Source organism: Prinia subflava, chromosome 4, assembly GCF_021018805.1.
Source record: "Prinia subflava isolate CZ2003 ecotype Zambia chromosome 4, Cam_Psub_1.2, whole genome shotgun sequence".
NCBI lineage: Eukaryota > Metazoa > Chordata > Aves > Passeriformes > Cisticolidae > Prinia > Prinia subflava.
The window spans coordinates 25932668-25943600 of NC_086250.1; the positions used below are offsets into that span (position 1 = coordinate 25932668).

The 10933-nt window shown below is 50.1% G+C and overlaps 1 protein-coding gene across 2 annotated transcripts; it reads right to left on the reverse strand.

Moving 5' to 3' along the window:
• Positions 1 to 289: 289 nt before the first annotated feature.
• ARHGDIB (Rho GDP dissociation inhibitor beta) lies at positions 290 to 9872 on the reverse strand. Of its 2 annotated transcripts, none has more exons than XM_063396193.1 (6): positions 9602 to 9872; positions 5904 to 6092; positions 5233 to 5316; positions 3554 to 3630; positions 2025 to 2088; positions 290 to 1077 (listed from the first exon to the last, which is right to left on the reverse strand). In XM_063396193.1, the coding sequence occupies exons 2-6, from the start codon at positions 6079 to 6081 to the stop codon at positions 878 to 880; spliced, it is 603 nt and encodes a 200-aa protein (XP_063252263.1). In that variant the 5' UTR covers positions 6082 to 6092; positions 9602 to 9872; the 3' UTR covers positions 290 to 877. The 2 variants fall into 2 exon arrangements, with proteins under 2 accessions (XP_063252263.1, XP_063252264.1); XM_063396194.1 differs by lacking the exon at positions 9602 to 9872 and adding an exon at positions 6208 to 6361.
• Positions 9873 to 10933: the final 1061 nt, after the last annotated feature.

The following is a 10933-nucleotide window of genomic DNA, read 5'->3' on the forward strand; positions in this document are numbered from 1 at the left end:
GGTATGTTATAGCTCCCTGGCTCATTCAGTTGCCATCTGGTATGAGAGATGGGGCTGTCTACCCCTGGAGTTTACCCCCATCACAGCCCAGACTTTGGGCTTCAAAGGATTCATGAAATCCCCAGAGGAAATAGTTCTGAAATAACTGCGTCTAGAGTAAGGCTGATGTTTGGAAGGAGGAGGGCTATTTCCCTGCTGAAATATGCTCTTAAGTCTTCCCACAATGCATTCTTCACATACACATCACTGAGAAACATGCTCTAGAAAAGAATGTGACACATACAGAAAAGAAGAAAGAAACTGGTTTTATTCTCAGACACTGAAGTCTTGTTACGGCATCTAGCTGCATTCCCCCTGACTGGCTTTGCCTGCACAAGGATAGATTTTAACAGGGTAGGGCACCAGATACAGACCAGGAGACCATCATGGGAGGTAAGTAACCCTTTACAATGAGTCAGAGCACACAGCAAATGTAACTCAAGACAGGGATTTTCCAGGGACCAGTCCGCCCCTGCCAGGTGATCTTGTTTCCTCGAAAAGGCACTTCCAGGACTGGAATTGGTATGGGAGAGATGGGGACAACAGATGTACTGGGGGAGAGGGAGGGAGGTGCTTCCCAATTTAACCTATCATGGTGGCATGATGGGGTGGTGGCAAAAACGGTTGGGTTGTTTTCAGTGTATCAGAAGAAGCAGCAAAGACCTCCTGCAGGGCCGTGCATCGACCAAGGCTGGCACAGAGCCCCAGCACCCCTGGGAAGGACTGCCAGGGCTGTGGCCAGCCACACTGGCAGGAAGGAGCAGCGATGGGCATGGCCCACCTGGAGACTGGTGCAGGAGGCAAGGGGATCGGAGGGGGAAAGGCAAACTGGGTGAACTCATTCTGTCCATTCCTTCTTGATGGCCAGGTTCCATTCCCAGGTGAGATGGTCATGCTTGTCATCATCCGTGAAGAAGGATTTGTTGTGATAGGTGCCTCGAGCCAGCATACCCTTAGGAGCCTCTTCAATAGGTGTCAGGAACTCATACTCCTCTGGCCGTGGCCCATAGCTGCCAACCATGAACGTGGCTTTGTCCACTAGGAGAAAACAATCCACAGGGAATAAGCCCCTCAGATGGGGAATGCTAAGGGAGAGAGGAAGCCATGAGCAAAAGAGCAGAAAGGGGATGGGGGAGAAAGGAACAGTCCATGTCAGCAAAGGAGAGCAGAATCAGTGGGAAAAGTGGGTTAGTGAAGCGTAAGAACAGCTGGAAGGATAACATGGATGAATGGGCAGGTGAACAGGCAACTCAGTTTGTACACTCTCACATGCATGTGCTTGTCCCGGTTTGAGATAAAGTTGGGAGGAAACTGAACATTCTGGCTGCTAGAAGGGTGTGAGTACATGCAGCATATGGCTCAAGGTCTACTTTGATTTCCCACTACTTCTCTTTACCGGTGAGAAGACACCAGTTATGTGTGCTGAACAGGATGCTGAAGGATTAGAGGTGGTTTCACAAAAATGCATGTGGGGTGTGTGCTTGTGCAAAGTAAGGCTTTTCTCTGCCTTGTCCAAGCAGAGCAGCACTGAGGAGAACCCACGGGCAAATACAGAGCCCTGCATACAATGGGAAGTTTCATAGAGCAGGTCTGAATTTTACCAAGTACTTCCGAAAAGCTTCCAGAGGGTGGGAAGCTCCACACACACTGAGCCACTGCACAGGGGGTGGAGGGGAGGAGAAGAGCTCTGTATGGAGTCAGTCTGTGGCAAGCACTGTCTAAGCAGAGTCTCTGTGGACTTTGCTGCTGCAGACAGTGGTGTAGCATAGAGGTACCAGAGCTGGCTCATACAGAGTTCACACAAAACAAGAAACCGCTGTTCTGGGTGAAGCAGGCTTATGCACTCTGCTGAGAAGTCACCTCCTGAGTGTTGGCATGGGGGGGACTTGGGACCAAGGGAGCCTCTGTCCCAGTACACTTCTTCGAGAAGAGGGAACACACAGGTAGGAGCAGTGTTGTGCAGGGCATGCAGGGCTCTTACTTACCCTTCACGCCTGTCCGGTAGGTGTGCTGCACATATTTCAGTCCTGACACAATGTCCCTGTTTACCTGCAGGAAGTAACAGAAGTGACTTGCAAGGGAAGAGTTTTGATTCTGTACCTGATGACTTTCCCCCTCCTTAGGGACATACCCATACACAAGGAAGCCTCAGCACAGGGCATGTTGTACAGGTCCCTAAAACAACTTCTCCACAGGTACCTGGAGACCTTCAGCATCCTCTGTGCATATCCTGCACTTCCCCATCCCTTGCCCAACTTTGAAGCTGACTGAAGCATATCAGTAAGGTTCTCAAGACATGCTGATGAGGACAAAGAAAAGTCAAGCAGGAAATTCCTGTTTAATAATTTTCATATCGGAAACCATACAAGGGTAACTAGAGTCATCCCTTCAGCCCCAGTGAGTGGATAGCTTCCAGGTGCTCTCTAAGCTCCATGGGGAGCTGGCAAGTTTCTTCTCAAAAGAGAGACAATCTTCATAATCTTTTCTCAAATTCCCCGTGGAAGCTTGGATGTATCCACTGGTCTCCTCCAGCATACACTGCCTTCCCAGTGTACACTACTCAATCTGAAAACAAGATGGACAGATCCTTTTACATCCCAGAGTTGAATTCACACAGTACGAGCCCTTAGCAGCCATGGAACTGATGGAGGGAGTTAGAATAACCTGTCTGACTTCAGGTATCTCCAGTCAACAAGGCACAGATACAGATGAAAATATTTCACAGCCCAAAAGAGAGCTGGAGGTGTCTTGGGGGAGAGCATCAGGGGACATTCATCTTCAAGACAGCAAGCATCAGGGAAAAAGGGAAATCTGCCCTACAGAATCCACAATATTAACACCTTCCCTCATCTGTCTCAGAAGAATTATCTTTCTTCCCCTTTTGCCTTCTCTTCCAAGCCCGGCTTTGAAGCAAGCACTTGCAGAGATATCAGATCAGTGCTGGATGCCACACTGCAGCGTGGCCAAGCTTCATTTTCAGCTGTAAACAGAAGAAATGGCTGACATACTGATTAATGGGACTGAGGGAGAAATGAGCCCATTTGGGTATATCATGACCTGAAGAATTCAGGTATCTTCAGCCAATAGCTACATTATTACATCTTTTTAAAGAGTACATGAAGGCCAGTAATACTGACTGAATCAGTACTTCATGAATAACTATTCTCTCTTCTCTTCTTTTCTCCTCCCTGTTCATTTCCACTTAGTGTGAAGTAAAGATTTTCCAGTGGCTAAAAAGCAAAACCAAACCCACCCAAAACTACCCATCTGGCTTTTAAACCACTTGTTGTTTATCAGTATGAGCAAACAGAAACCAAATTCCTCCAAGTGGTGAGCAAGCAGAAACTATTTCCTGGAAATCTCTTGTCCCTTGTTGGGTAGAACAACACCTGAAGCTAGGGGAACTTTGCAAATGTTCAGCTTTTGGCATGCTGCCTGGCTCTAGTTAAATGATAGACTGCCACTGACTGGGCTTAGCAACTGATAAGAAGCAACTGGAAGGAAAACAACTCACTTTGAAGTGGATCTTAACTCTGTATTCCACCCCTTCCTTTAATATGAAGGTCTCTTTCTTGAGTGCTTCAAGGTCACCTGCAAGGAGAAGATCAAGCTATCAGCTAGAGATGTCACAGCGAGGAGAGATCAGGTACAGAAGGGAAGATGGGAATGGGGCTGCTGTCAGAGGTGAGCATCCCTTCAAAGGATGACACCTGTAAAACGAGTACACAGACGTCTGTATAAGAATGTGTTGTGCAACCAAAATACACAGAAATTCCTGGGTGTTTGTCTGTATCTGTGCCCACAGAAGATAATTCTCAGGGTTATTGATTCCCTGAGATTCTCCTTGGGGTTGCTGTTCCCCAAGGTACTAAGGGTTCCCCCAAGGTTGCTGTTCCCTGAGAGTTTCCTCTGGATTGCTGTTCCCAGAGGTAATAAGGTTTTCAGTCTTCTCTTCGCCCTGGGTGTTTCACACCGAAGCCAGAGACGACAAGTTGAGTCCAGCAGTTCGTGTTATCAAGCTGTTTATTCCTAATTATCTATCAGTTCTTGTCCAGCTTTGCAAGGCGTCCCCAGCAAAGCAAGACACGTGGCTGGACTTGGGCGGATCAGAGAGCCCCGCACCTTAAGTACGGTACCCTTGACCCAACCACTGTCCGAGACGTATTTTTTATTTACAAAATTTTACCTACTACCTATGCTAACATGTCAGTTCTACTCTAAGCCAATCTCTAAAACCCAACTCAGCACAAGATGGGGGACGAGAGCAAGAACAAGGAGGACAGGGGCCGCTCCCCAATTCCTCCATCTTGTCTCCTCAGCCCCATATACTAAGAATCCTAATTTCTATATTTATATTCTATAATAAACCAGCTACTACTTATTTTAAATTCTTAGGGTTTGTGATTCTTCCTGCATGTGAGTGTTCACTCCCATGGACAGGAATCAGAGTCAGTGTCCTCCTGGGATCTGTGTGGGTCTAACTGACCCCCCTGTACAGATCCCAGACCCCCCTGTCTGGTCTCCAAACCCTGCTGTACAGTCTTCAAACCCTCCAGGGTGGCCAGAGGGATATCCTGGACTCCAACAGTAATGCCTAAACAAACACAGGTCTGAGCACATATACATAAAGATGTTTATGCACAGACTTGTTTCTGAGCATATGCAGGAGTGTGAGTATGCCCCATCCATGCCATGAGAGAAGCATTTTTCACAGCTCCTGCCCAGCTTGGAAGGCTGCCTGGGCCCCACAGGGCTCTGCATGGTTTTGGGCAAACAGGAAGCCTCTCTGCCTCTCCAGGCCCAGCTTCCTCTCTCCACAGAAAAGCCCATATAAGGTTGTCTCCCCGTGTCCCCAGGGGCCGGAACTGCAGTATTGCTTGATTCTGAAGTTTCAGTACAGCCTGTCAGCCAAATGCATGCACATCCCTTGTGCTCATGATGTCTCATTGAAAGAAAGCAAGTAGAGATAGCTCCTATAGCAGTCTAGATGAAGAAAAAGACCCTCAGTGTTTTCCTCTGTTACATCTCCTTCTTTTTTATTCATATGTGTATACCTTAAAATACGAAACAGGGCTAAGATGACTTCAGAGTTCCTCTAAAACCCACTGTAGCATCCCAAGGACAAACTCTCTCTTAACTTGGAGCATGACAGCCTTGTTCCCCTTTGTGACCAAGGGCAGAGCCTGTGCCTACCTGTAAGGTCCATAGTGATCGGTCCTGGAGCAGAGTCACACACCAGAGTGAGTCGGGTGACCACCACATTGGGAGCTGTTGGGTCTGCAGGTAGGAAAAGTCACGGGGAAGCTGTCAGCTTGTAAAATTAAATGCAACCAGCAGGGAATGACATTGAAGAAACAGAGATGCCTTGCCACAAAGAAACTGCATTTCATGAAACACCCAGTAATGCCAGGCTTCCTTAGCACAATAGGACCCCATTTCTACCCAGTCCTTCCACATGGATCCCTCTGACCTCCATCACAATACCTAGAGGTGGTCTTTCCACCACAGAAAACCTCCTTCTTAAGATTATTCTGAGTAAAAAAGACCACCTTTCAGCATACGCTGACCCCTTCATGTTCCTAACCCCTCAAAACTCCTCCAAGACCCGTACATCACCCACCATGAGTCCTTTTCTGATGCCAGCCCTCCCCAATAATCTTCCTAATTCCTAACACTCAGAGCATGTTCCATGTTTCCTTTATGTGCAACTTTCCACCTGCTCAGTCCACAGTCCTCCAGCACAAGCAGTGCATGTCCCCGGTCAAACAAGATCCCTCTTCTTTGAAGCAACCTTGTCTCATCCCCATAGCACACTGTTGCAGTACATCTCCCCAGTCCCTCCCTGTCAGTGTGCCCCAGCCTACCTACTACCACAGGTCCATCTCCCAGCAGGGACTTCTTGTATTTAGCAAGGCTTTCATCATCCTTGTCCAACTCTTGCAGCTCCTGCAGTGTTTTCTGGGGAGGAGGTTTGTAATTGAGTTTCCCATCCAGCTCATCATCGTCATCCTCCACATGAGGTTCTTGTGTCTTCTCAGTCATGGTCACTTGGTCTGGGTGACAGAGGAGGGGGCAATCAATGAGATTGCTGTGGGTGGGAGTAGTGTCCCCAGGGACACTCACTCTGGGCACAGCGTGGCTCAGTCTCCCTGACAGGCAGGAACCCACCCAGTACTGAAGGCAGCAGGATTCCTGCTGCAAATGGCGACGGCGATCGGCTGCAATCCAGACGCTGCTGTGCTGATATTCTGGCTCAAACACAACCCCCCTCTACCCCCGCTCCTCTCTCCCTGCAGACACCACGCGCACACGCAGACCTACACCATTCTTCCCTCCCAGGAAGGAGGTGCAGGAGCAGAGGCTGAAACCAGAGTGATTTACAGCCACTCTGCAGCACAGTTGTGGCCAGCAACCCTGCAATTACAAACCATCGTACAAGGCTTCAGTGCTCACTGGCTATCTCACACAAAGAGCCATCGCCACATGCTGGTGCACAGAGAAACACGAATAAAGACAAGGACAGATGTTTTGTTCACCCTCTCATAATGGGTTAAAACCCACATTTCACAGAAAGATCAAATACCTGAGAGCCACTTCCTTAGATTAGTAAGTCAGCTGAAGCTCTCAAGGAAGGCGCAGGATAGTCTATCTGCTGGCATTCCATGTGCTCCCAATACCAGCTTGCTTCAGGCTCCCATTGGGACTCCTTCCCACTGAGGAGGGAAGCATGATGGTGACCCCAGAACAGCCACGCATAACCACGCTGCTCCAGTGTGCTTCCCGGAGTGAAGAGGCAGGACAGCTGGAGCCACAGTCAGCAGGGCTGGGTCACACACCACCGAATGGCAGAAGGGCAGCAAAACTGCTTGGGGGGCATCCCAAATGGGAGCCAGAGGGGGGAAATACCGACCAATGGGCAGCCACAGCATGGGATGCAGGAACAGGAGACAGGCAGAAGAGATAAGCAATGCTGTGCCAGGTGCCCCTTAGTCAGCTGCCCACCTCAAGGAGCCAGCCACATGGTCCTAGCCACCTACCCACTCTTCAAAGAAAGGCTGAAAAACAGAGCAGTGCCCTGGTACAGTGGCAGTTGTCACAAATGGCCAAACCATTCCTTGTTCTTTGGCAAAAAGAGGATTTGGTCAAGCTACACATCATTCAGTTCATTTCCACTTGTTTCTTTGAGATTGTCCCTACTAAAAAGTCCCCTTCTGCTTGCTTATTTGCAATTTTCCAAACAAATCATTTGTCTTTTTCTGCAGTTGTGGCCTTTACATTTGCCCCTGCTCCCAAAAGTTAAAGTGGGAGCCAATGGGATAGTTTTTTCATTCATTAAAATAGAAAAGAAACACACCAAAAAAAGACCAAACCAAACCAAAAAAAAAAAAAAAAAAAAAAAACAAAACCAACCCCACAATTGTTCAAGGTGAATCAGCAAGTGGTGTCAGGCAACTCTGAGCAATATGCAGACCTCTCAAAGCAATTCCAGTATAGGGAAGAAAAATAATCAAGGAGGGGTACATTGACATGTTGCAAAGGGACAGAGAAGGACTGAGCAGCACACAAAGAAGAAGATTCAGTCAAGTATTCTAATGGGAAATGGCCATTGAAAGATGACTTAGCAATTTAGTGGTGAGTGAGGAACTAGTACAGAATGGGCAGATGGGAAATAAAAGGGAATCTCAACCCAAACAAACAGGAAAAAAACAGCAGCTGAATAACCCTGGCTCAGTTCATGCCCACATCTGTGTGAAGTACCCAAATACCACAGGAAAGGCCCTTGAGTTTGTGCTCACGAGAAAGAAAAGCAAAAGCTCCCTCCTGAAAGCAGCAATTGCACCACTCTGTGGCCCCAGCATAGTCACCTTAGAAGGCCTCACAATCCCCTCAGTGCCACTCCATATTCAGCAAGGAGGCTGTGATTAGCCATGACAGCCACCGCCAAGCCTTGCCTTCCACTTGGGCTCCAGCTGCAGATCTGAGCACTGACCTGAGCTCTCTCACTGACCATTCTGCATCCCACACCAATACAAGCACAGAGCAGAGGTGCCTGCCTGCCCCCATCCTCCCACATCCGCCTCTTGTAGTTTATCACAGGAGAGGGTCAGACACAGGAGAGGGAAAGAGGCATCTCTGCCCACACGCAGAGAAAAGGCAGTCAGGACTGGATCAGCTGGTTGCTCCTCATGCCTCAGACCTTCCCTCTGCATCACACATGCTGCAGAGACTGTCCCTGCCAGCCTGTGGGGGTGGCTCCCTTGAGAAGGAATGCTTTCAGGTTCTGAAAACATCCCGGAAAGGTGGACAGACAACCTGCCATGCCAGCAACAAGATCCTGCAGGGAACAGGACCAGCCAGGCTGTCTGGGATGAACAATCTCTGGCTCACAGGCGTTTCAGGATGGCACTGATCAGACCAAGTTCTGGCATTTTTCCCCTAGCCATGGACCTGACCCTGCCTTCCCGTCAAACTCCAAGGCAGGCGGTGACCCAGAGAAAGCTCGCATCTCAGCAGCTCCTGTGCCTACTTGCCCCAGCTCCAGAGCTGGTCCCCTCTGCAAGCTCAGACACATTCCTGAGCTCAGGTACGACTGCTTCCCCAGAAACACCATGCTGCTTTTGGGGTTCCCGAGCTTCTGTGCCACTGCCGGGCCAAGGGTTAATAGGCAGCCCCATATCCAGACTAAGAGCCTCACTAAAACTAACCCAATATTGTTACACGCAAGGAGACATCTGTGTGGTTGTTGTCTTTCCCTGCCACATTTTTCTTGTGTTTCTGCAGCCTCAGCAAACAGTCCTGCAACACCCGCACCCCTGAGGCCTGGCAGCAACCATGAAACAGCAGGAAGAGGGCAAGGGCAGGGTGAGGGATCCCTGTTAGAGAGAGATGGCTGCAGAGGCAAAGAAGGAGTCACACTCTGGCGAGAGGTGCGAGTGTCTCGCAGCTGGGCTCCACCTGTGCCGTGGATAGACAGCTGGCCTCGCACCTGCAGCAGGAGGAGGCAGTTACAAGGTGGAGGGTAGGCACCTCCTCGGTCCCCCCAGGCCTCCACGGGGCACAAAACGGGGTGTCAGAGGGGAGCATTTTACTTGCCCTCCATCTGCTCATCACTTCTCCAAACCAACCCCTGCCCGAGAGCTTATCTCCAGGAAGCGGGTTTAGCAGGGAGGAAGTAATTTTCCGCGACGGGGGAGAAACACACCGGACTCAGCAGCGCCCCCAGCCCTGGCCTCCCCATCCCAAGCCCCGGGGTACGGGGACAGAAGGGCAGCCTGTTTCCCGGGGAGCGCCGGGCACCGCGCCGCAGGGATACAGCCGCCGCCAGCCGGGGACCGCGGGCCCCTCTTCCCGTCCTCTGCGCCTTCGCCCCGCCGCAGCGCGGACCCTGAGCTCCCCCTCGGGTGCAGGCAGGGCTCTGCCCGTCTCCCCGGGCAAGACCGGGCACCCCGGGCGCAAAGGCGCGAAGTTGCGCGGCGCAGAGCAGCGGGGAGCGAGGCGGGGCGGGGGCTGTGTCCGCTCCGCGGTCCCTGCCCGGCGCCCCCCGCCCGCCCCCCGCACTCACCGGCGGAGCGGCGCCTGCGGCCGGGGTCCTCCTCTGCTGTCAGCGCTCAGCCTCGAGCTTTGGCAGTTGGAGCAGGAAGGAAGTTGGTGAAGAGAGGAAAAAAAAATAACACACGCAGCGAAAAAAAAAAAAATCGCGGCGGCAGCAGCCCACCCGCAGAGGAAGCCCTGCGCGGCCCCGCATGCTGCGGCGCTCCGCCGCCTGCCCCGCTTTGTGTGCGCCCGCCCGGCGCCGCGCTGCGCTCTTTTTGCGCAGAGGGGCACAGGGCTTTGTCTGCCAAGCCGAGCTCGGCCAGGACGCCGGAGTGCTCGCCGTGCGCCGTGTGGGCCTCTCGGTGAGGGCTGCTGTGCCTAAGAGCCAGGGGGGTGATAGCTTTGTTTTTCTCCCCAGGCTTTTATTTTATTTTCCTGGTGTAATTAAGGTCGATTTCAAAAACTGGCGCTGATTTATACCGATTAAAATATGCGGAGAATCGGGTTATGTATTCCTGCATATGTGGGAAGATAAGGAGTATTGCAAATGGAGGTCCTTATGAACCTCATTTATCCTGCTACCTGCTGCACTTAATCAGCTTATTGTTCCCAGCTTCCAGCCGTTCTCACACAAGCGGTTTCAAAGATCAGCCACCTCAGGAAGAAAAAAGCTCTCATTTCCTAGGGTTGCTTAAATGATCCAAAAGATTTTATACCGCCTGCTTTCTGAACTATCAGCAGGTTTCCTCTTTCTTTGCCCCTCATGGAATGCCTACTTAGTTCATCAGTCACAAATCCTTCATGTACATAGTCCTCAGTGCACAACAAATTAGATCATTGGTCTGCAAACAACAAATCTGAGCCTGCAATGACTGATAGACTGCTGTTAATGCATTTACAGCAGCAAAATAAGCAAAGCGTATCTATTGCCAATGGGCTTATATTCACTGCCCCGGATCCACATACCCATTTAAAGGGTTTACTGTACACAAATTTTTAAAGGTTGTAAACAACTGAGGAAAAGGGCTCTTCTTCAGGGGTGAACAGATCTCAGAAGAGAGGCACTGATTTTTCCAGCCAGATATTTCTTTCATTTAGGTTATGGGTAGCAAAATGATCCTTACCTCATGAATTTCAAGGGAAAAACAAAGCATGTGTCTGTCTGACAATGGATTCCCATTTATCAGGAGCTATACCTCAGAAACATTTCAAACTTCCATTAATTAGTTTCAGCATCAAGAAAAACTATTTTGTTCTTTGGCAGTCTTTTTCACTGCTACACTTCCCTTGGGCCAGCACAAGGGACCTGACTTGAGTACAGTACTGAGATGAATTCCAATGGTACCAGGGAAAAAACGTA